Source organism: Tiliqua scincoides, chromosome 4, assembly GCF_035046505.1.
Source record: "Tiliqua scincoides isolate rTilSci1 chromosome 4, rTilSci1.hap2, whole genome shotgun sequence".
In the NCBI taxonomy this organism is placed as follows: Eukaryota; Metazoa; Chordata; class Lepidosauria; order Squamata; family Scincidae; genus Tiliqua; species Tiliqua scincoides.
In genome coordinates, this window is record NC_089824.1 from 187,848,454 (window position 1) to 187,868,210 (window position 19,757).

At 45.3% G+C, this 19,757-nt stretch overlaps 1 protein-coding gene across 1 annotated transcript; it reads right to left on the bottom strand.

The window, feature by feature from the left end:
* Positions 1 to 3,403: 3,403 nt before the first annotated feature.
* Positions 3,404 to 19,144, bottom strand: PTPN7 (protein tyrosine phosphatase non-receptor type 7). The gene is made up of 9 exons (XM_066624971.1): positions 18,924 to 19,144; positions 14,575 to 14,758; positions 14,069 to 14,153; positions 12,741 to 12,817; positions 12,511 to 12,648; positions 11,284 to 11,394; positions 10,759 to 10,916; positions 8,259 to 8,372; positions 3,404 to 3,744 (listed from the first exon to the last, which is right to left on the bottom strand). The coding sequence occupies exons 1-9, from the start codon at positions 19,052 to 19,054 to the stop codon at positions 3,651 to 3,653; spliced, it is 1,092 nt and encodes a 363-aa protein (XP_066481068.1). The 5' UTR covers positions 19,055 to 19,144; the 3' UTR covers positions 3,404 to 3,650.
* Positions 19,145 to 19,757: the final 613 nt, after the last annotated feature.

Sequence of the window (19,757 nt, forward strand, 5' to 3'; positions counted from 1 at the left end):
ATGCAGCCTCCGCAAGCTGACACACATCCTTGGGCCCAGCTGACTCGGGAGTAGGCGCAAACGTGCTTTATGGCAAGTTCCAACCCTCCCAGGCCAGCGCAAGGGACTTGCACCGGCCAAGCACCCTGTTTGTATTGCGCTCTAAAAACTAATTGATGAAAAGTATGTTATTCTTAATAATACCTAAATGGAGCCTCCAAGCCAGAGAGCGTATACAGTATCTCTATAATACCAGATGCTGGGGACAAATAACATAGGAGAAATGGTGCCTTCATGCCTTGTTTTCTACTGTAGCATCAGGCCAAGTACTACGGCAAACAGAAAGCTGAACTAGATAAATACCATGTCTGGCCCAGCAGTTCTCTTCTTACGTTCTTAATATGAAAAAGAGAGAGCCATGGCTAGGGAAGAGAACACTAACTACTGTTAGGTAGTTTCTCAAGTACCAAGTGCAGGGGGGAGGCAGCCCCCCCCCCCAGTTGCAGGCACTAAGAGTGCAATTGGAAATAAACATGTACAGGATCAGACTGCAAGAAAGCATGAAAGGGGAAAACAACAGGAAAAGAATCACAGAGAGAGATAGAAAAAAATTATCATAACACTCACTTGGAAGTTCTGACCATGCTGCTGAGCCCTTCTTCTGCCCTCCGTGGAGAAAACCTGAGATCCCTGATCGCAGGACCAGCAAAGGGGGGGGGGGGAGACGGGAACTGATGGACAGGTACTAGCAGCAGCCAGGAAGGAGCCCGAGTTTTCCAAGAAGGGAGACAATGACAACAAGGGGGCAGTGGCTGGCACCTGGGGGACTGGAGGGGCAGCCAGTCTGCTGCCCAGTGGCAGGCCCATTTCTGCTCCCTTCCCCTACTTGTCTGCTAGAAGTGATTGGCAATTGAGTAAGCAGAAGGACTGTAGGAGAAGACTAGAGTGGTCATGGGATAGGAGGCAGCAGGTACTAGCTGGTTACAGCTTGGAAGGTGGAGGGAGATCACAGGCCAGAGTTAATGATAAACTTATTGAATGGGGGTGGAAAGAGGGTCTGGGTCGACTGATGCTGTCTACTTTGACTGGAAGCAAGTCTCCAAAAGACCCATGCAGAGATCTCTCCCCATTCTACTGTTAGCTGTAATCCTTAAGTAGAGAAGCTGCAGAGTGAATAGGGCAGTGGTTCTCACATATTTAGCACTGGGGCTCACTTTTTAGAATGAGAATCTGTCAGAACCCACTGGAAGTGACATCATCAAGCAGGGAAATTTTTTAACAATCCTAGACTGCAATCCTACCCACACTTACCCAGGAGTAAGTCCCCTTTACTAATATTGTTAAAAGAACATATATAATTGCTTGTTAAAAGTACAGGTCTGTAACATTTCCCCAAGTGCAGTCACATACCATGGCAGCATCAAGTCTAATATATTAAAAATAAAATATTGAAATGAATGGGGACCCACCTGAAATTGGCTCGCGCCCCACCTAGTTGGTTCCTGACCCACAGTTTGAGAAACACTGCAATAGGGGATTTTCTGTTGGCAAGATATGCGCACCATCACTGAAATTTCTCCCCTCCAGATGTTGCCAACAGTGCACAATCTCTTCTGGCTACCAGAAGTAGTAGAATCGCATCAAGTCATAGTAAGGCACACCTAAGCCTAATAGCACTTCAAATGGTTTTATTGGATGGTTGATTTCTGGGAGTTAAAAAGAGAAACAATGCGTGTTCTGCATGCATTGTTTAAGCAGAACAACATTCTTAAATATTGTTGGTCTTTCGAGAATGAAATAATCCAATGGGATAAGCTGATTTAGAAAAATCCAAATTAGGGGTCCTTTGTGACTTGAAGAGAGGGATATTTTGACCCGCAGAGCAGCATTTGGGTTCTATAGCCTTTGGGGACCTTCTATACCTGTGTTCTGAGGCTGTTTCAAAAGGTGTCCCATGCACTCCTGTCTGGGTTGTGTGAGATCGTTTCCCCAGGTGATTTGCAAAATTCCCTATGCATCCACCTACAGTATGTAGCTGATAGTCAGAAGTGAAATCTTTCAGTGTTAATCTGCTAGATTAACATGCCCTGGCAGATTCTGGCCTCTGTGGGAGCAATTGAGATCTTTCTGTAGTGTTCCCCTTTTAAACCCAAATTAGGAACACAAATTTCAAACAGAAATTAACTTTCTTAATCATCTTTGCTTTAGGCAGAAAAACGATGGTGGAAAACCAGAACTTGAAACTGCATTCTGTTCTCTGCAGCAACTGCACCAGCAGAAACATTGGCTAACACATGGGAGAACAGTTAATAAGGAATGACAGGATTCAGTGATACATAATAATTTCTGCATTACTGGCTATTTTTACTTCTCAAATGCTCTCTGAGGTGTCCCTGAAGCACCACTGACTCTGCTTCTTAAAACTAGTAAAATAAGACAGAAACTAACTGAATTCCACAAAAAAATTACAAATTGAATTTTAAAGGCAGAGGCTGAATGAAGAATGTGGCATGACCCTAATTAAGAGCCCAACCCTATGCATATCTACTCAGAAGTAAGTTCCATTATGTTCAATGGGGCTTACTCCCAGGTAAATATGAATAGGATTGCAGCCTTTGTTCCTCAACAAAGGCTCTTGAGTAAACTTAGAGTGGTGGAATAAGAAGGCAAAATCTTTTATGGATTGGTCACTGGTTAAAGAACAGGAAGCAGAGAGTAGGAACAAATGGCAAATTTTCACATTGGAGGGAAGTAAGAAGTGGAGTTCCCCAAGGAGCTGTTTTGGGAGTAGTGCTTTTTAACTTGTCCATAAATGATCTACATCTCCAAGATGTCCCAGTGCTGAGGAAGAATTCCAAATGCTGCTTCCCCTTATCTAATGATGTGCCACCTTCACATTAAGACTTACAGTATAAAATGATGCATGATGTGGAGAGAAATTTTTCTCTTCACAATAGAACCAGGGTCAGGGGTCAGGGTTGGCAGGGTGTTTCGGATGCCCCCAAGGAAGAACTTTTTACCCAGTGCATGCTTAGACTGTGACATTCATTGCCACAAGATCTGATGACTTTATAAGGGCATTGGACAAATTCATGGAGGGCAGGTCTATCTATGGCTACTCAGCATGATATTGTGAACCTCTTGGTTCCACAGTAGTATGTCTCCAAAAGGCAGTTGCAGGGGAGAAATGGTAGAAGAGAAGAATCTCTTCCTTTCTTGCTTGTGGGCTTCTCAGAGGCACTATGTGAAACAGGATGTTGAACTGGGTGGGCCTCTGGTCTGATGAAGGAGGATTTTTCTTATGTAGCCATGTGTTCAGGTGTATAAATATGCACTCAAGGTCTGTCTCTAAATTTTAATTTTAAAAAATTTTAATTTTTGTTAATGAATTCAGTTACCAGTTATATAACCTGGATAGCAAACAGGGCAAATAAACAGTTTTCAATAAACACAACAACAGATGCAGGTTTACAGACATCATTCAGCAAATACAAAATACAACCACATGTTTGAATCCAAAATCTACTTCTAGATATAACATATTCCAATCACAGGCAGCCAGGAACCAGATTGGTCTTCGTGTGAATAACTTACACTACATGTAATTGATATATCTCTCTGTGGCTATTGTTTGATTCAAGTAACAACCGGTTCTCCACAGGAAGATGGCATTAGCAGTCCGTAATCGTAGGAAGTTGTGAGGCATACATAGCCAGGGTGTGATGGAGGAACTGGTACTGTTCACTGGTTTGTATCATTCCGCCTCTGCAATACACAAAGAAACATTATTTTAGTTCTACAATGATAAGCTACATTCCATTCTATTCAGGAGAATCCCAGGCCATTTTCTTAGTATGGGGCAGGGTGTTCTTGTTGCATACAGAGAGGAACAGAGAAGTTGTTGCATACAGAGAGGTTGTGAGGCCTGGAGGGGCTGCTAAGAAGCAGTTACAATGGGGTCATGGATCAGTGTTGGCAAAAATGAAACAACCATTATAGGTGTCTTACAGCACAATCCAAACTTGTCAATAAGCTGGCATAGACCCCCCTGCACCACCTCCCAAGTGTTGTGAACAAGCCATAAAGCACGTTTGCGCTGACTCAGGAGTTGGCTGAACCAGTACAGAAACCTGGGCCAGCCCCTGGTGGTCAGAGCCAGACCCTGTACTAGCAGAAGGGAATGAGTTTGCACCAGCCGACACAGTGGGAGAGGGTGATGGGAGGGTATGACCGAGGCAGGGAGGGGGTGTTTTGGGAAAGGATGGGAAGGGAGGCGGATCAGACCTGGGAGGGGAGGGGGACTGATCATGGCAGCCTGTGCCAAATCCTTACCTCTGTCCTGGGCCTGAGCAGCCTTATTTGGGCTGCTTGGATTTGCGTCAGTGAAATCGCTGGTGCGGATCCGAGTAGCCCCATGGGGTGGCTGGGGCTTGACACAAGGTAAGGGGAAAACATCCCCTTATCCTGAGTTGACCTCCAGCCACCTCCTAACCTGCGCTGAATACAGCACAGTCCAGTCAGCCTGTCTGTTCCAGCACAGGTTAGGATTGGGCTGCCAGGAAAATTGTTGGAATAAAGGAGAAATGACAGAACTGAAGTGTGCTTTTGTAGAGAAAGTGTCTTCTGGGTCTTGATCATATGCAGATTTTGGTACCTTCCTAACATGCTGGAGTGCACTTGTTACATTACAGCCCTTGAGAAGCCCACAGAAGATTATGGTTCTTGAAGTGCTATATCCAGCAGTAGTGGGAATTGTATGTTCTTATGTTCTTAAAAGGAATTCACACATACGTGTGCATATGTGGCAGACCGCAACTTCCCTAAAACAAGAAGGTTAAGGTTTTGCACTGAGACACTCTCTACTAAGGCCCAGCAGTGTTGGATACAAGCATATTATTGTTGCCTGGTTTTATAGAAAACATTTGAACTAGACTTTAAGTACTCTTTATAACAAGTGCTGCTTGTCGAGCAACTACTGTTCATTTGAGTGGGGCCCTAAAATGTACAAATAATGCACAGCAGTGGCACTTGCTAGATTGCTCCTTTTATGAGGGTAAAATCACACATGTACACAAGTGTGTGACTCCAAACCTGAGTTTTTAGCGTTTACTAATTGCATATGTTACGCACAACCACATTTGTATACGTGCTATAAATAGCAGAACGGCCTGAAACCATGGGAGAAATGGAGGTTGGAGGGCTTGAGCCCTTAATCCCCATTGCAGTTTCTAGGTCCCCGCCCCACAAAGGGGCATGAACTTCTAAAAACTATACATAGTGCTCAGGTGGCCTGCTATCAGGCTACGAACTAGAGCAGGGCTAAGTGTTCAAGTTTTCCAGTCCTCACCACAGATGTTTTGCATGGCTCCGCACTGGTGCTATTTGTAAACATAAAATTCAGGGTCAAAAATGTGCAAGTGAAATTTTTTCTTGTGCAGATTGTGTAGATCTTCTGTGTAGATTTTGAGGGATAGTCTTTATTTATTTATTTATAGAATTTACATCCCGCCTTTCTGTCCCAGTAAAAGGCACTAAAGGCGGCTCACAAAAGAAATCATATAAAAACATAAAATATATAAGTATGTATAAAAATAAAACATTTAAAAACAATAAAACACAATAAAACTTGAACCCAAAATTAAAATAAATTTTTAAAAAAGCCATGCCTCCTTGTGTCAGCATTAAAAGGTTTCTTTACATTAAAAAGGCTTAAGCCCCCGCCGAAAGGACTCTAAAGAGGGAGCTGTTTTCAGTTCCAGGGGGAGGGAGTTCCACAGACAGGGAGCCACCACCGAGAAGGCCCTCTTGCCGCCATCCCCCTCACCTCCACTGGTGGCGGCACAGTCAGATGGGCCCCCTCTGATGACCTGAGAGGACAGGTTGGATTGTATGGAAGGAGGCGGTCCCTCAGATACCCTGGACCCGAGCCGTATAGGGCTTTAAAAGTTAAAACTAGCACTTTGAATTCAGCTCGGAAAGGAACTGGCAGCCAGTGTAGCCACTGAAGCAGCGGCCTGACTGTGTCGAACCGGCGAGCCCCAGCAACCACACAGGCGGCCATGTTCTGCACTAATTGTAGTTTCCAGACTGTCTTCAAAGGCAGCCCCACATAGAGTGCATTGCAGTAGTCTAATCTGGATGTCACTAGGGCATGGGTCACCATGGCCAGGTCTGAACGACTCAGGTATGGTTGCAGCTGGCAAATCAGCTGAAGCTGAGCTAAGGCTCCCCTGGCTATAGTTGCCACCTGGGAATCCAGGAGCAGCTGCAGATTCAGGATCATCCCCAAGCTGCGGACCTGCTCCTTCAGAGGGAGTGCAACCCCATTCAGAGCAGGACGGTAGTCCAATACCTGAGTCTTGGACTTCTGGACCAGGAGAACCTCTGTCCTATCAGGATTCAATTTCAGCTTGTTCGCCCACATTCAGCTCCCAACAGTCTCCAGAAAGTGGTCCAGAATTTGCCTCCTTGGAATCAGGAGGAAAGGAGAGAAAAAGCTGAGTGTCATCAGCATATTGATGGCACCCTACCCCAAACCTCCAGATGACCTCTCCCAGTGGCTTCATGTAGATGTTAAACAGCATGGGTAACAGAATGGAGCCTTGCGGCACCCCACACCTAAGAGGCCAGGATGCCAAACAAGCATCCCCCAGCACCACCTTAGCCAGGAAGGAGCAAAACCACTGCAGGACAGTGCCTCCAAGCCCCAACTCAGCCAACCGACCCAGAAGGACACCATGGTTGATGGTGTTGAAGGCCGCTGAGAGGTCCAGCAGAACTAACAGGAATGCACACCCCCTGTCCATTCCCCGGCGCAGGTCATCCTCCAAGGCAACCTAGGCAGTTTCTGTCTCAAACCCTAGCCTGAAGCTAAACTGAAAAGGATCCAGATAATCAGCTTCATCCAAGACCCTCTGAAGCTGGGACGCCACCACCCGCTCAACCACTGCACAGTCCAACACAGGGCTCAGGATCTGGTGGAGCAGAGGTCCACTGATCCTGCCCCCTTTCTCCCTGCTCCCTCCCTTGCCACACCTCATCCTCTCCTCACTTCCCCCCCACCCCGGAACGCCTCCTCCCTGCCTCCCCCCACACCCTCGTTCACCTCTCTGCCACCAGGCAGTCCGGGCAACCACCAGGTGGCGGAACGTGAGCCCAGCACTGGAACTGGCCCAGTGCGGGCTTGCGCTGGGCTAGCTCCAGCAGTGGACCCACAGTAAGGGCATGCAACAGTGCGCGCCAGCGGTGAGTCAGTATGCAGGGCTCTGAATTAGGCCCTAATTCCCTTTACCTAGCAATTATATGTAATTCTAGGCACTTGTTGGAAAATTGACAGTGGCAGACAATCTAAAGTACCTCCATGTGTGTGTATCCCATCCTGGTTCTTGAAGCAATGATCAATTACATTTCAGAATGAACAGCTTTGTTACCAAATCAGTAATGTCCGCCCATTCCCCATCAGCTAATCTAGCAGTTTTCAAACTCTGCTTTCAGGGAATTCTTTCCACATTGATTTGCCTGCCAAGGAAGCTCCGTATGTCTGCCCCAAATGCCTGCATCTTGCATAGTCAGTTCACAGGGACCACTGGCGGGGTTTATTATGCTCCACTGTCACCTTGCACAAAGTTCATTCACTAGTTGTAGACATCTTTCAGAGAAGCTTGCCTGTCATTACTTGCAGGCCAACTTGCTTGGTACTTTCAAGCAAGTAATGAAGGCTTTCTTTTTAGAAATGCATTTGCATCACAGGATGGCTGCTAATTGGATGAGAGGCCTGATATCTAGTTGCTAAATATTGTAAATTGTTATCGTAATTAAATGTTATTATTATTAATTGCCACAAAAGCCTGATGGTAGACTGATTCGGGTAGGATAAACACTCTTAGAGAACCAATAAAATACTGATGTTCTCTGATTGAATAACTTTGATCAGCTTTCAAGGAACTGCAGGATTTCCAGAACAGTTGAAAATCACTGAGCCAATCTAAAGGAGTTCAACAGAACAGAGAAACAGAAACTTCCTTTTATCCCAGAATGTACACTATGACCCGCTTGGTTCAGCAGCAGGTTTTATACAGTGGAAACCTTATTGTTTCCCAGATAGTTATTTCTCTGCTTGTTATGTCTGTTGATGGAAGGATAAGATTCTACATTAATTCATCTCAAAAAAAATCTATTCCTCAGATATGCTTTGGAGCCACCAGGAACTCTTTGCTCCCGTATAGAAGTTTTACATTTGATTAAGGTACTCTGAAGATGGTTGGACATTTTGTACAGACCTATCAATGCGAAGGTGACAGACTATCCCCAAAATGTCCACTTCTCCTTTGTCCTTCAGTTGCTGGCATCCAATCTGTGTAGCAATAAAGCAACCCGTCCGACCAATTCCTGCACTGAATGGAAGACAAAGACCATATCAGATCACTGATAATCACTTAATGATGGGGGAGGGGGGTGGGGCTGAGAAAGGTTATGAGGAGAGGAGACAGACCCATTCATTCCTCAGGGGTACATCTGCTCTGTAGATACAGAAATCTAAATATTCCAGATCACAAGTGTTGCTGGTATTACCAGTAACCAAATCATTTAGTGTGGGGTGGGGAGCGAAGTTTAGCAAATCAGCAGTTCTGAATAGATGAAGTCTTTCAGTCTGATGAAGTCTACTGCCCCACCCGGGTTGCTCATATTTGTTTTGTGTGTGTAGATCTGCATCCAAAGGCGAGTCCTTGTCAGGAGGCTCTCTTGGTAAACTCACATCTAGCAGAAGTGAAATAAACTTCAAAAGTGAAACAGAGTAACGAAATGGACAATCTGTGTGACTTTCAGGCATTAGGCGAAGTGATTCACCATGTACAACACCTGCAAGCCATCATGCAGGAACCTTTGCCATTTCCAGGCTGAGTTCTGCTCTCTCAACCAACAGACCAATGACTGTAATTATTGCCTAGCATATTTATATACCAGTACTCAAAAAAAAGTTCACAGAGCAATTAAGACAACAAATGAAATAAAAAAGTCCTTGTCCCAAAGCGGCTCAGAACTTTGTGGGCTCCTTGAGAATGGCATACTGTCCCAAAGAGCAACTATTGCACAAAGTAGTTGGAGCCTCCTTCTTGCAATGACTTTCCTATTATTGTTTCTGGCTTAGTGCCTGCCTTAATGAACTTGCTGTGGAGCAAACTGTCTGAGAAAATCCTCAACAACAACCAGCTCAGTCCATATTAAGATCCCAGCTAGAACTACAGATTACAAAAATTGTACCCATGAGTTTTAACCTGTGTGGCTATAGCTTCCAGGGGGATTTAAGTTGGGGGATCAGCATGAGAACCTAGGATTAAAATCTGGCTATACACCATGGTCCCAGTCAACTTCCCCCAATACCTTTTTGAAAAAGAAAAAAAAAACATTGAGAGTTCCAATTATTGAATCCCCACATCGCATCTATGGTAGTTTGACCCATGCCAGGTTTTGAAATTCACAACGGCATTGGGGAAAAGTGCTACTATTACTGTTCAGCTTTAGCTGGAGAAACTCATGCAAATGTGATAAAAGTGCAGGCCGCATGTTCTGGATCCAAGTCCTGATCAAGTCCAGGGAGTTGAACTGGCATTTGGGTTCTGAACCTAACATGGTTGCCTTGAGCATTCTCTGGAACAGAGCCCTAAACATGAAAGCTAGTAATTGTTTCAAAGCCAGTTAATAAATAAATAATTACGCCGTCAGGAGATTTGTTTGAGGAGTACGAGGCTCATTTACACTCCAACTGTATTTCAAAAAACTAAATTTCCCTGTGAGCCATCTGGGAAAAAAAAATATGAGAAGAACCAAGAGAAACTGGTAAGCAAGCATCAGAGTGCTCCTGGTGCTGAAGTAGCTTCTTGCCCACCTGCAGGCTGCTGTCCAGCCACAAAGCCCCATTGGGGGGAAGGAGCTGAAGCTGCTGAACTAAGGCTGCTGCAAGCTTCTCGCTAAGTTCATGGAGCTTTTTGAATTATAAGCTAGAGTCCTGAAGAATTGGGAAAATGATCACAAGGAAAACTGAGGAGGGGAGGAAAAGAAGGTCTATGCGAAAGTGTATATGTGTGCTTAGCAGTTTTAACCTGATTCCTAAAAGAATCATTTTGTGACTTTGCCTGAGGCCTCCCTGAGTGCCTGGGCCTAAAGTTTTCCCCTCTGACCAGGAGCTGAGGCTTTCATTCCAATAGAATCATTGTGTATGACAGTAATTAATATTTTTATGCCACTTTTCAACAAAGTGTTCACAGAGCAGTTTGCATAGGAAAAGGAGGGATGACCTGCAGCCCCAGCAGTTGCCCAAGAGTGCTGCATGCTGACCCTGGCCCTAAGCATAGCAGAAAAAGGCATAAATATGGCTTTCTACAGCTTTCAGATTTCCATCAGTTATGGGCTTGATACTATTCTACATGAAATGTATTTAAAGCAGCACAAAAACAAGTAACTTTTTGAAGTTAACATCTGAACTGGAACTGAATCAGAGTTTTTAATTACACTGATGAAGCTGAGCTGGAACAGAATCCTCATTTTTAATTGTTCAGCAATTTGGTTCTGATACAGCAAAAAGGTTCCACAAGGCGGAGGACTGTTGAACGATCACTCAGATTAAACCTTGCAGCTGAAGTTTGGTTGAAAGGGAAGTTTCCCACATGATGACAGTTCCTTATCTCATCTATGTCTTATTAAGACAACTTCCTGTTCCACACCTGATTACTGACCTGCACCCCTTACCTCCAGACCAAGGTTATGGGAAAAGATACCTACCTACAATGCACCACAATAGGTCCTGTGCTTCTTGCAGCCTGCAAAATTTTCTCCACCTCCATAATCAAGTGTAAGAGTGTCTTGGCTGATTCTGGAGCCTTCTGGTCCGGCCAGGAAGAGAAGACAATGTGCTTCACTGTGCGACACTTGTCTTTGAGCTGAGGATCATCGTGACATTGAAAGGATTTTATTTCTACATTTTAAAATCCTATCTTTTTGTTTAAAGCAAAAAAAAAATAAAAATAGCAAGGCAATAAAAATAACCAAATCAAAAGCAACAACTGGTAATGGAAACCTGAATTATAAATGCTTTCTTAAACAAAAAACAAAACAAATAACACTCCTCTACCAGCTTCTTAAATGGGTCAGGCTTTGGCAGACCATGTTAAGAAGCAAATTGCGCAGAAAACAGATGTGTCCAGGCTTCTGAAGAAAAAAGCTTCCTTAAGCTCTATTTGCCTGTATACATAATCAATAGGATAACTGTTCTTATCCCAACCCAGCTCATCTGAGTCACTGTCCTACCTGCAGGGCAAAATCCCGTATGGTATATTCTTCATACTTGCAAATGCTTTCAACGCAGATGGTAAATGGTCCATAGGTTGCATCTGTTTCGGGCCAGTAACAGACACATTTCTGAAAGCAAAGGATAAGGATCCCAGTGAGAAGAAGTGACAAAGCAGCTGACCCAGAGCCTAATCCTGAGCTCATCAGTGCCAGCGGTATGAGCGTACCGCTGGTGTTGCAAGCATGCCGTAAGGTACGCCCACAACACCTTCTGCTGAGTCAGCTGTCGCACCAGTCGCACACCACCCAGACCAAGGGAAACGCTCTGGGCAGTGGTAAGGTTCGTCAGGGCACAGGGGAGGTATTCAGGGGTGGGGGGCAGGGCAGTGGGAGGAAGTGGGGCAGGAGGGGACGGGACCAGCATTGTGCTCTGCCAGATCCAGCAGTCCGTGTTGGGCTTTCCGGTCCAACAAGGAGTCTCTCAACTGCGCTGGCAAAATAACCAGCACAGACTTGAGAAGTCCCATTGCAGGGCTTGGGCTTTCCCCAGGGGAAGGGGACTTTTGTCGCCTTAGATATCACTGCACCTGGTGGCGGTGCTGCCTTTAGGGTTGGACCCTCAGAATCCTAGAATAACACAGAAGAGCAGACCCATATACAGTACACACCAGCTCAAGTTCTAACAGACCCTCCTGCACAATATTATAGCATACGCCACGGGCAAAGTTGCTTTCTATGGAGTAGACTGCAAGTAGGATAAGGCAGCAGTACTCAGAAGGGCCTGATATTGTTTATAGGCAATTCCTGCTGCTGCCTCCAGGGAAGAAGGCAGCTTAGGGAAATCTTGAAGGAAGACAAGCCCCAAGGCTGAACCATTTGCATTCACACCACACTGCATCAGAACTGCAGGGATTCACATTGGCCACCTGAGCCTTCAGAAATGTCAAAGCAGCAGTGATCCTTTATAAGGAATGAGGTGACCCAGCTCCTGCTGTGCCATGCTGCTATCTATATTCAGCCAAGTGGTGAGGCATTTTAGAAGAGTGAAAGGCCTGATTAATCTCCTCCTGTAGCAAAGAAGTTGATCTGATGTCAGCAAGCCTTTCTGCCAACATTCTCTGTAAGTTTATGATCAAAATACAGTCACAGCTGGTGGGTGACCATCCTTTATTATGTCTGGTCCCCACCCCTAGGCCATTCATGCTGACTCAAAGCTAGTGGAGAGAAGCCCACACCAAAAGATACCTCTTTCTCTTCCTTGAGTTTGGTGAGCATAATTATAAGGGGAACCTCTTCCTGCCACACCATTGTCCAGAAATCATTGATTGTATTTAGCATAGGCCCCTGTGTAGCAATGTAGGCTTTTTCCTTCCCACCATAACCCTAGAGGAAGAAACAGAAATATCAATGAGCAAGACATGTCTCCTCTCCAGGTCCCTCCAGAATTCTCATGTCCAGATGACTCTCTGGCTCACCTGGATATAGTTTGCATTTATGTAGCTCTCATCTTCCTTGCTGTCACTTCTCCTGAGGCAGACTCGACTCTGGGGATCTAGAAGGACAGTTTAGTTAGATGAACCCACTCGAGATCACAGAGGCTGTAGCATCTCCTGTCAGCTAAGACAACTGCTCTGACAACTAGGCCTCAAGCTCTGCCAACTCATTTTTCATGCGTTCATGACCAGGCTCCCATCCTATTCACAAAATTAGCATTTCAAACATTTCATAAAATTAGCATTTCAAACAGAACTGGCATATGTCACCACAGAAGCAAGAACATAGAGCAACCATCTTATTTATCTTGGGGGAGGGATCCTCATCACATAATGAAGTGGCAGGTCCTAAGCCCACTAGGAAGTTTACTCATCTTCTCTAGCCATTTGTTATTTACCCCCCACACACACAGCTTAGGCGAGTACAATGGCATCTAGAAAGATGTTCCCGGACCTCTAGCCTTTAGAATATTTTCCTGTGTCGCACAACATAGATTTTTAGATCACAGCAAGGTATCCTCAAGAGAATATGAGGTATCTTCATTGCTTACAGGCCACCAAGAAAGGACTAAATTACTGTCCTCTTGAAGCCAAAGATAAGAGTCCTTACAGCATGTCAACAACACAAATAATTCTCATCACCACAGTGTGAGAAAGGTGGGCTTTTAAAAAATCCCAATCTTCTTCTGAAGAGCTCAAATTGTTGCACATGAGGTTATATTAACCCCTCCCACACACATAACAGTCCTTAAGCAGAAAGAAAGGAACTCATCTGTGGTCAGCCTAAGACTCAACAAAGTTTTGAACTAGATTTATGCAAGCTAATAATATATATATTATGCTGCACTGGCACTTCCATATCCCACAGTTCTGTATCCCAATGAACCTGTATTTGTGTGTAGCATCTGCCCTGTTATCAGTACACCAGGGACTGAATTGTTATCTTCTGAAGCTAATTTCTGGAGTCTTTATAGCCTGAGATTTAAAAGAAACCTTCCTTTGTATTCACTGCTGTCAGTGGCAGCAACCAAAGGTCATACCATCCCCCTGTGTGTGTGTGTGGGGGGGGGGTACTGGGGTGGGAGTGGTGAAGGGTGGTGCTACACATAGCCTTCAGGGGTTTCGGCTAGGGGTGCGCCTGGAAATGGGATCCTGCTATTATTCCAAAGTGTACAACCTCCATGTTGCAAAAATACAAATCTTGAGCAAGACACTGGACAGAATCCAGGTGGGCTTTTATGGATCCACCAAGGTGCCTGCCTTCCTCATTCCCATGCTCCTGTTCACAGGAGAATCCAAGATGAACATACTTGGCAGGATAGATTTGTATCTGTCTTTTGCTGCTCGTCCAGGAATGTCCAGCTCTTCGGGGCTGGCAAAGTTCGAAGGAATTTTCTGTAAGAAGTAAATTTACTTCTGTAAAAAAGTAAATCCCTGAAACAGAGTACCCCAAGCACAGGAACAGGAGATTATGAATGATTTTTCCCTTCTCAAGCACCTGTTCTAAAGAGTACCCATGGAATAGTGATGAGGGCTGTCTCCCATACCCACCTTCCTCTTAAGGCCCTGACCTGCTCTGCATAAAAGATACAGAGGAGACTTTATATTCCAGACTTACTGCTCTGTTAAGATGACAAAAATGCTCAATGAGGTAGCAGATTTTTGATGGGGTCCTGAACTGGCTCAGCCTTCAGAGTTCTTCCATAATGATAGGAGAAGGCTCTTGCCACAGGTATTTTGGATGTGCCCTTGAGTAAGCAACAATGGGGGCAATGGAAGCTAAGCTAGAAATCAGAATGCATTCTGAGCATCTCACCGCAAACTCCTTTTGAAGCTCCTCCAAACTCCAGTTCCGCTTCTGGAGTATATCCTGAGTAAGAACATGGCTGGCATTGTTCAGATGTTGCACTGTGACATCTCTAGGGGTAGAGACAGATCGAATGGGTTCTGTGTTGCTCAGGGAACTCATGTCCAGCACCAGCGATACACTGGAGCCTCTCCTGAAAGAGAAAGAGGCCTAAATGGGAAAACCAGAAGAGGGACTGCAGTCTGGTGGCAGATCACATGCTTTGTACAACAAAGGTCCCAGCCAAGTGCAGCTCCTATTATTTTCAGGGACAGGGTTGGGAAAGATCCTTTACTGAAAGAGACCTTGGTGAACTGCCACTGGTCAATGTATTGTCTTAGAAATCAGGGGTCTCCAAACTTTTTAGCACAAGGGCCACAATGTTTATTTTACACATTTTAGTGGGCCAAAAATATCAGTTTTATAAATGAATGAATGAAAAATAAATGAATGAATAGGTTTTATTTGGCTCTTTTTAGTAATCAGCATGTTATGATTCAGAACAAATGAGAAATGTGACAATTATAAAGAAACAATGCCGTGCTTAAACTGAGAAATGATATATAGTAAGTACATAAGTCAAACAATAGCAAATGCTCTGACAAAAAAATCCAGTTGCCACTGCCTGGATAAAATCTTGCGTTGGGACAGAGGCTGCCCCCGGGCTGTAGTTTCAAGATTCCTGACAATGTTCTGAATCAGGGGTCTCTAAGCTTTAAAGCAGGGGTGCCCAAACCCTGGCCCTGGGGCCACTTGCAGCCCTCGAGGCCTCTCAATGCGGCCCTCAGGGAGCTCCCAGTCTCCAATGAGCCTCTGGCCCTCCGGTGATTTGTTGGAGCCCACACTGGCCGGATGCAACTGCTCTCAGCTTGAGGGCAACTGTTTGACCTCTCGCATGAGCTGTGGGATGAGGGCTCCCTCCACTGCCTGCTGTTTCACATCTGTGATGCAGTAGTGGCAGAAAAGGAAAGGCCAGCCTTCCTTTGTGTAAGGCCTTTTATAGGCCTTGAGCTATTGCAAGACCTTCATTCATTTATATAAGTTCATCTTAAATATATCAATTTATGTATATGTATGTAAATTTATTCAAATTTGAAATGCAAATTAATTCTTCCCCCCCCCCCGGCCCCCAACACAGTGTCAGAGAGACGATGTGGCCCTCCTGCCAAAAACTTTGGACACCCCTGCTTTAAAGCATGACGGCTGCATCATATATCTGACATAGTGTTGAGGACTGGAAAATAAATAAATAATAAATTCCAATGTGCTAAGAGTTTGAATTCTGTAAGTGGGTGGGGTGGAAGGAGAAGGGGATCAGAGGACAAGTAGTAGTGCCATGGAGTTAGAATGTCAAACAAGAACCAAAAGGTACCAGGTTCAAATCCCCACTCAACTGTGAAGCTCACAAGTTAATACACTGACGCTCAGTCGGTATATTAGCCTTCACTATATTGGTGATGACAGCAAGTGCATTTTTGCTTGGCTGGAATGTATTTCCTGGTTAGGTATGCACCCTGTCCTTCTTCCAAAGTGCTCAGAGTGAAATGTTAACCTTTCAACTACTCTATATGATTGGTTAAGCTGAGAGACGAGAGTTGTTCAAAGGAGACCATTCAAAGATGAGCAGAAATTCAGAACAGTTTTTTTACATTCATATCCCAAACCACAATTTTCAACCTTTTTCATCTCATGGCACACTGACACAGTGCTAGAACTGACAAGGCACATCATCCTCCTAGTGTGGGGCTCACATTCCCCATTGGCTCTACTAATAAATAACCCTCCCCCAAACTCCTGCAGCACACTTGAGGACCATTCACGGCACACCAGTTGAAAATTGCTGCCCCAAACTCTAGCCACTGCATCTCCTTTGCTCTTAGACAAATTGGGTATCTGAAACAAAGGACTCAGCTATCCTGTATAGGTTCTAAATGTTATCAACTGCTGAAGAGAAACAGAAGCTTACACACTGAATGAAAGCAGAATCAATCTGAACAGAACAGATCCTTTGAAGTTGTATTTCAGGGAACAGGCCTTGCTGAGGGAGAATCGGCATGGCTTCTGTAAGGGTAAGTCTTGCCTCACGAACCTTATAGAATTCTTTGAAAAGGTCAACAGGCATGTGGATGCGGGAGAACCCGTGGACATTATATATCTGGACTTTCAGAAGGCGTTTGACATGGTCCCTCACCAAAGGCTACTGAAAAAACTCCACAGTCAGGGAATTAGAGGACAGGTCCTCTCATGGATTGAGAACTGGTTGGAGGCCAGGAAGCAGAGAATGGGTGTCAATGGGCAATTTTCACAATGGAGAGAGGTGAAAAGCGGTGTGCCCCAAGGATCTGTCCTGGGACCGGTGCTTTTCAACCTCTTCATAAATGACCTGGAGACAGGGGTGAGCAGTGAAGTGGCTAAGTTTTCAGACAACACCAAACTTTTCTGAGTGGTGAAGACCAGAAGTGATTGTGAGGAGCTCCAGAAGGATCTCTCCAGACTGGCAGAATGGGCAGCAAAATGGCAGATGCGCTTCAATGTCAGTAAGTGTAAAGTCATGCACATTGGGGCAAAAAATCAAAACTTCACATATAGGCTGATGGGTTCTGAGCTGTCTGTGACAGATCGGGAGAGAGATCTGGGGGTGGTGGTGGACAGGTCGATGAAAGTGTCGACCCAATGTGCGGTGGCAGTAAAGAAGGCCAATTCTATGCTTGGGATCATTAGGAAGGGTACTGAGAACAAAACGGCTAATATTATAATGCCGTTGTACAAATCTATGGTAAGGCCACACCTGGAGTATTGTGTCCAGTTCTGGTCACCGCATCTCAAAAAAGACAGAGTGGAAATGGAAAAGGTGCAAAAGAGAGCGACTAAGATGATTACAGGGCTGGGGCACCTTCCTTATGAGGAAAGGCTATGGCGTTTGGGCCTCTTCAGCCTAGAAAAGAGACGCCTGAGGGGGGGACATGATTGAGACATACAAAATTATGCAGGGGATGGACAGAGTGGATAGGGAGATGCTCTTTACACTCTCACATAACACCAGAACCAGGGGACATCCACTAAAATTGAGTGTTGGGAGAGTTAGAACAGACAAAAGAAAATATTTCTTTACTCAGCGTGTGGTTGGTCTGTGGAACTCCTTGCCACAGGATGTGGTGATGGCGTCTAGCCTGGACACCTTTAAAAGGGGATTGGACAAGTTTATGGAGGAAAAGTCCATTATGGGGTACAAGCCATGATGTGTATGCGCAACCTCCTGATTTTAGAAATGGGTTATGTCAGAATGCCAGATGCAAGGGAGGGCACCAGGATGAGGTCTCTTGTTATCTGGTGTGTTCCCTGGGGCATTTGGTGGGCCGCTGTGAGATACAGGAAGCTGGACTAGATGGGCCTATGGCCTGATCCAGTGGGGGTGTTCTTATGTTCTTATGTTGAATAAGCAACAGAGCAACCAGTCTCGAATGACCCAAATCAACCAAAGGGTTCCAATGATGGGCCAACTGTATTTCAGACTGGTGCTGATATACAGCTGCATGCTCTTGAACCCCTTTGGAAGCAGCATGGTGCCATCAAGACAGTATGAGTGCCTTCTTCATTGAATGTGCAATTCCAAGCATGTACACTGAGAAGTAAGCCACACTGAGTTTAATGGGACTTAGGGCCCAATCATAATGGCCTGCTGCACTGCTGGAACTCGAACTCATGTTCTGACAGCTCAGCATGCATTATAGTTGCTGCAAAACGCAGCATGCCATACAGCACGTCTTGGTTGCTGCTACAAATGGCAGGTGAATGGGGCTGTCCTCAAGCTGCATGCCAATGGATTCTGGTGCTGATAAATCAGTGTGGACCATGGGTGGAATGGGGAGGGGACTGTGACAGGGAGGGGGTGGATCAATTCCAGGAAGAGGGCAGTATTGGAGGCAATGTCCTGTCCCCTTTCCAGGCCTCGATCCACCTACTGGGGTCCACACAGACTTGTGCCAGTAAAGTAGCTGGCACAGGTCCAAATAGATTCATGAGGGCAGTGGAGGCTTGTTCCCAAGCAAGGGAATAAATGTTCCCTCACCTCAAGGAGGCCTCTGGGCTCTGAAACTCCTCCACAGGATGCAGCACGTGGCACATTGGTGCGGCTGCGTCAGCACAGGGGGAGTTAGGTAGAAATGTATGCAGTTGTGGCCTAAATGCACCAATTTCCGTCTGTTGAGTGTTGGACAGTATTGCTTTCACTCACAGGAACCATGGGCTCTGTGCATGCTCCTACTCAACTGCTGATCTCCACACAAAGAGTCTGGGACACAGGAGCACTACAAACTTACCTATCCTGCAGACGTACATGCTTCTTAACCTCCTGCCCAGGACAGGTAGTCTTTTCCATTTCTGCTCTTATTCCTTTATGCAGCAGGCCAGAACTATGAACTTTGGCACATGCTGAACATGCCAGGACCATGCTGTGCCAACAATAGATTCTTTTGTAGTGAGTTATGAAAGGAGAGATGAGCCCTGAGAACTGGTCGGTGAGCTCCTGGAGTTGGAGAAGCATCTCAAAACAATAAAGAAAAACATCATCACAAAGAGCTGCATCATCTTCCTAGCACACAATGTCTTAGAGCAGGGGTCTCCAAACTTTTTGGCCAGAGGGGCCGCATCAAATATCTGGTGTGTTGTGGAGGGCCGGAAAAAAATATATATATATAAAATTTAAATAAATAAATTAGAGATGGAACTTAGATGAGTGAATAAATGTATGAATGGGCTCATTCATTCAACCTCTCTGGCCCTCAGCACACCCTCCAGACACAATCAGAGCACAGTTCTGGTCACGTTCAGTTGAGTGCACCAGAGGCTTTCAGGGGATAAGAGGTTGGCCGCGGGCTGGAAAGAGGCTTGCTGCAGGCCACATCTGGCCCCCAGGCCAGAGTTTGGAGACTCCTGTCTTAGAGCACATAAGATGGATAAAACAGTGCCTATAAGGAGAGAGTCACTCCTTGTTCCCTGTGGGAGAAAAGGGTTCTCTGGAGTAGAAAACATGGGTCCTAGTTTCTAGAAATCTTCAATTGTCTGGACTAATCCTACTAAATCCTCACACATACACATTCACAAAATTAGGACCATGGATTGTGAAACCTGCTGAGGTGGAGAATGAATGTTGG

Excerpts from the sequence above, each read along its gene's own strand:
- PTPN7 (XM_066624971.1), bottom strand. The coding sequence starts at position 19,054 with ATGGTCCTGGCATGTTCAGCATGTGCCAAAGTTCATAGTTCTGGCCTG. Across the intron at positions 14,759-18,923 it reads CATGTACGTCTGCAGGATAG|GAGAGGCTCCAGTGTATCGC; the intron begins GTAAGTTTGTAG and ends TTTCTCTTTCAG. Across the intron at positions 11,395-12,510 it reads AACTCAAGGAAGAGAAAGAG|AAATGTGTCTGTTACTGGCC; the intron begins GTATCTTTTGGT and ends CTTTGCTTTCAG.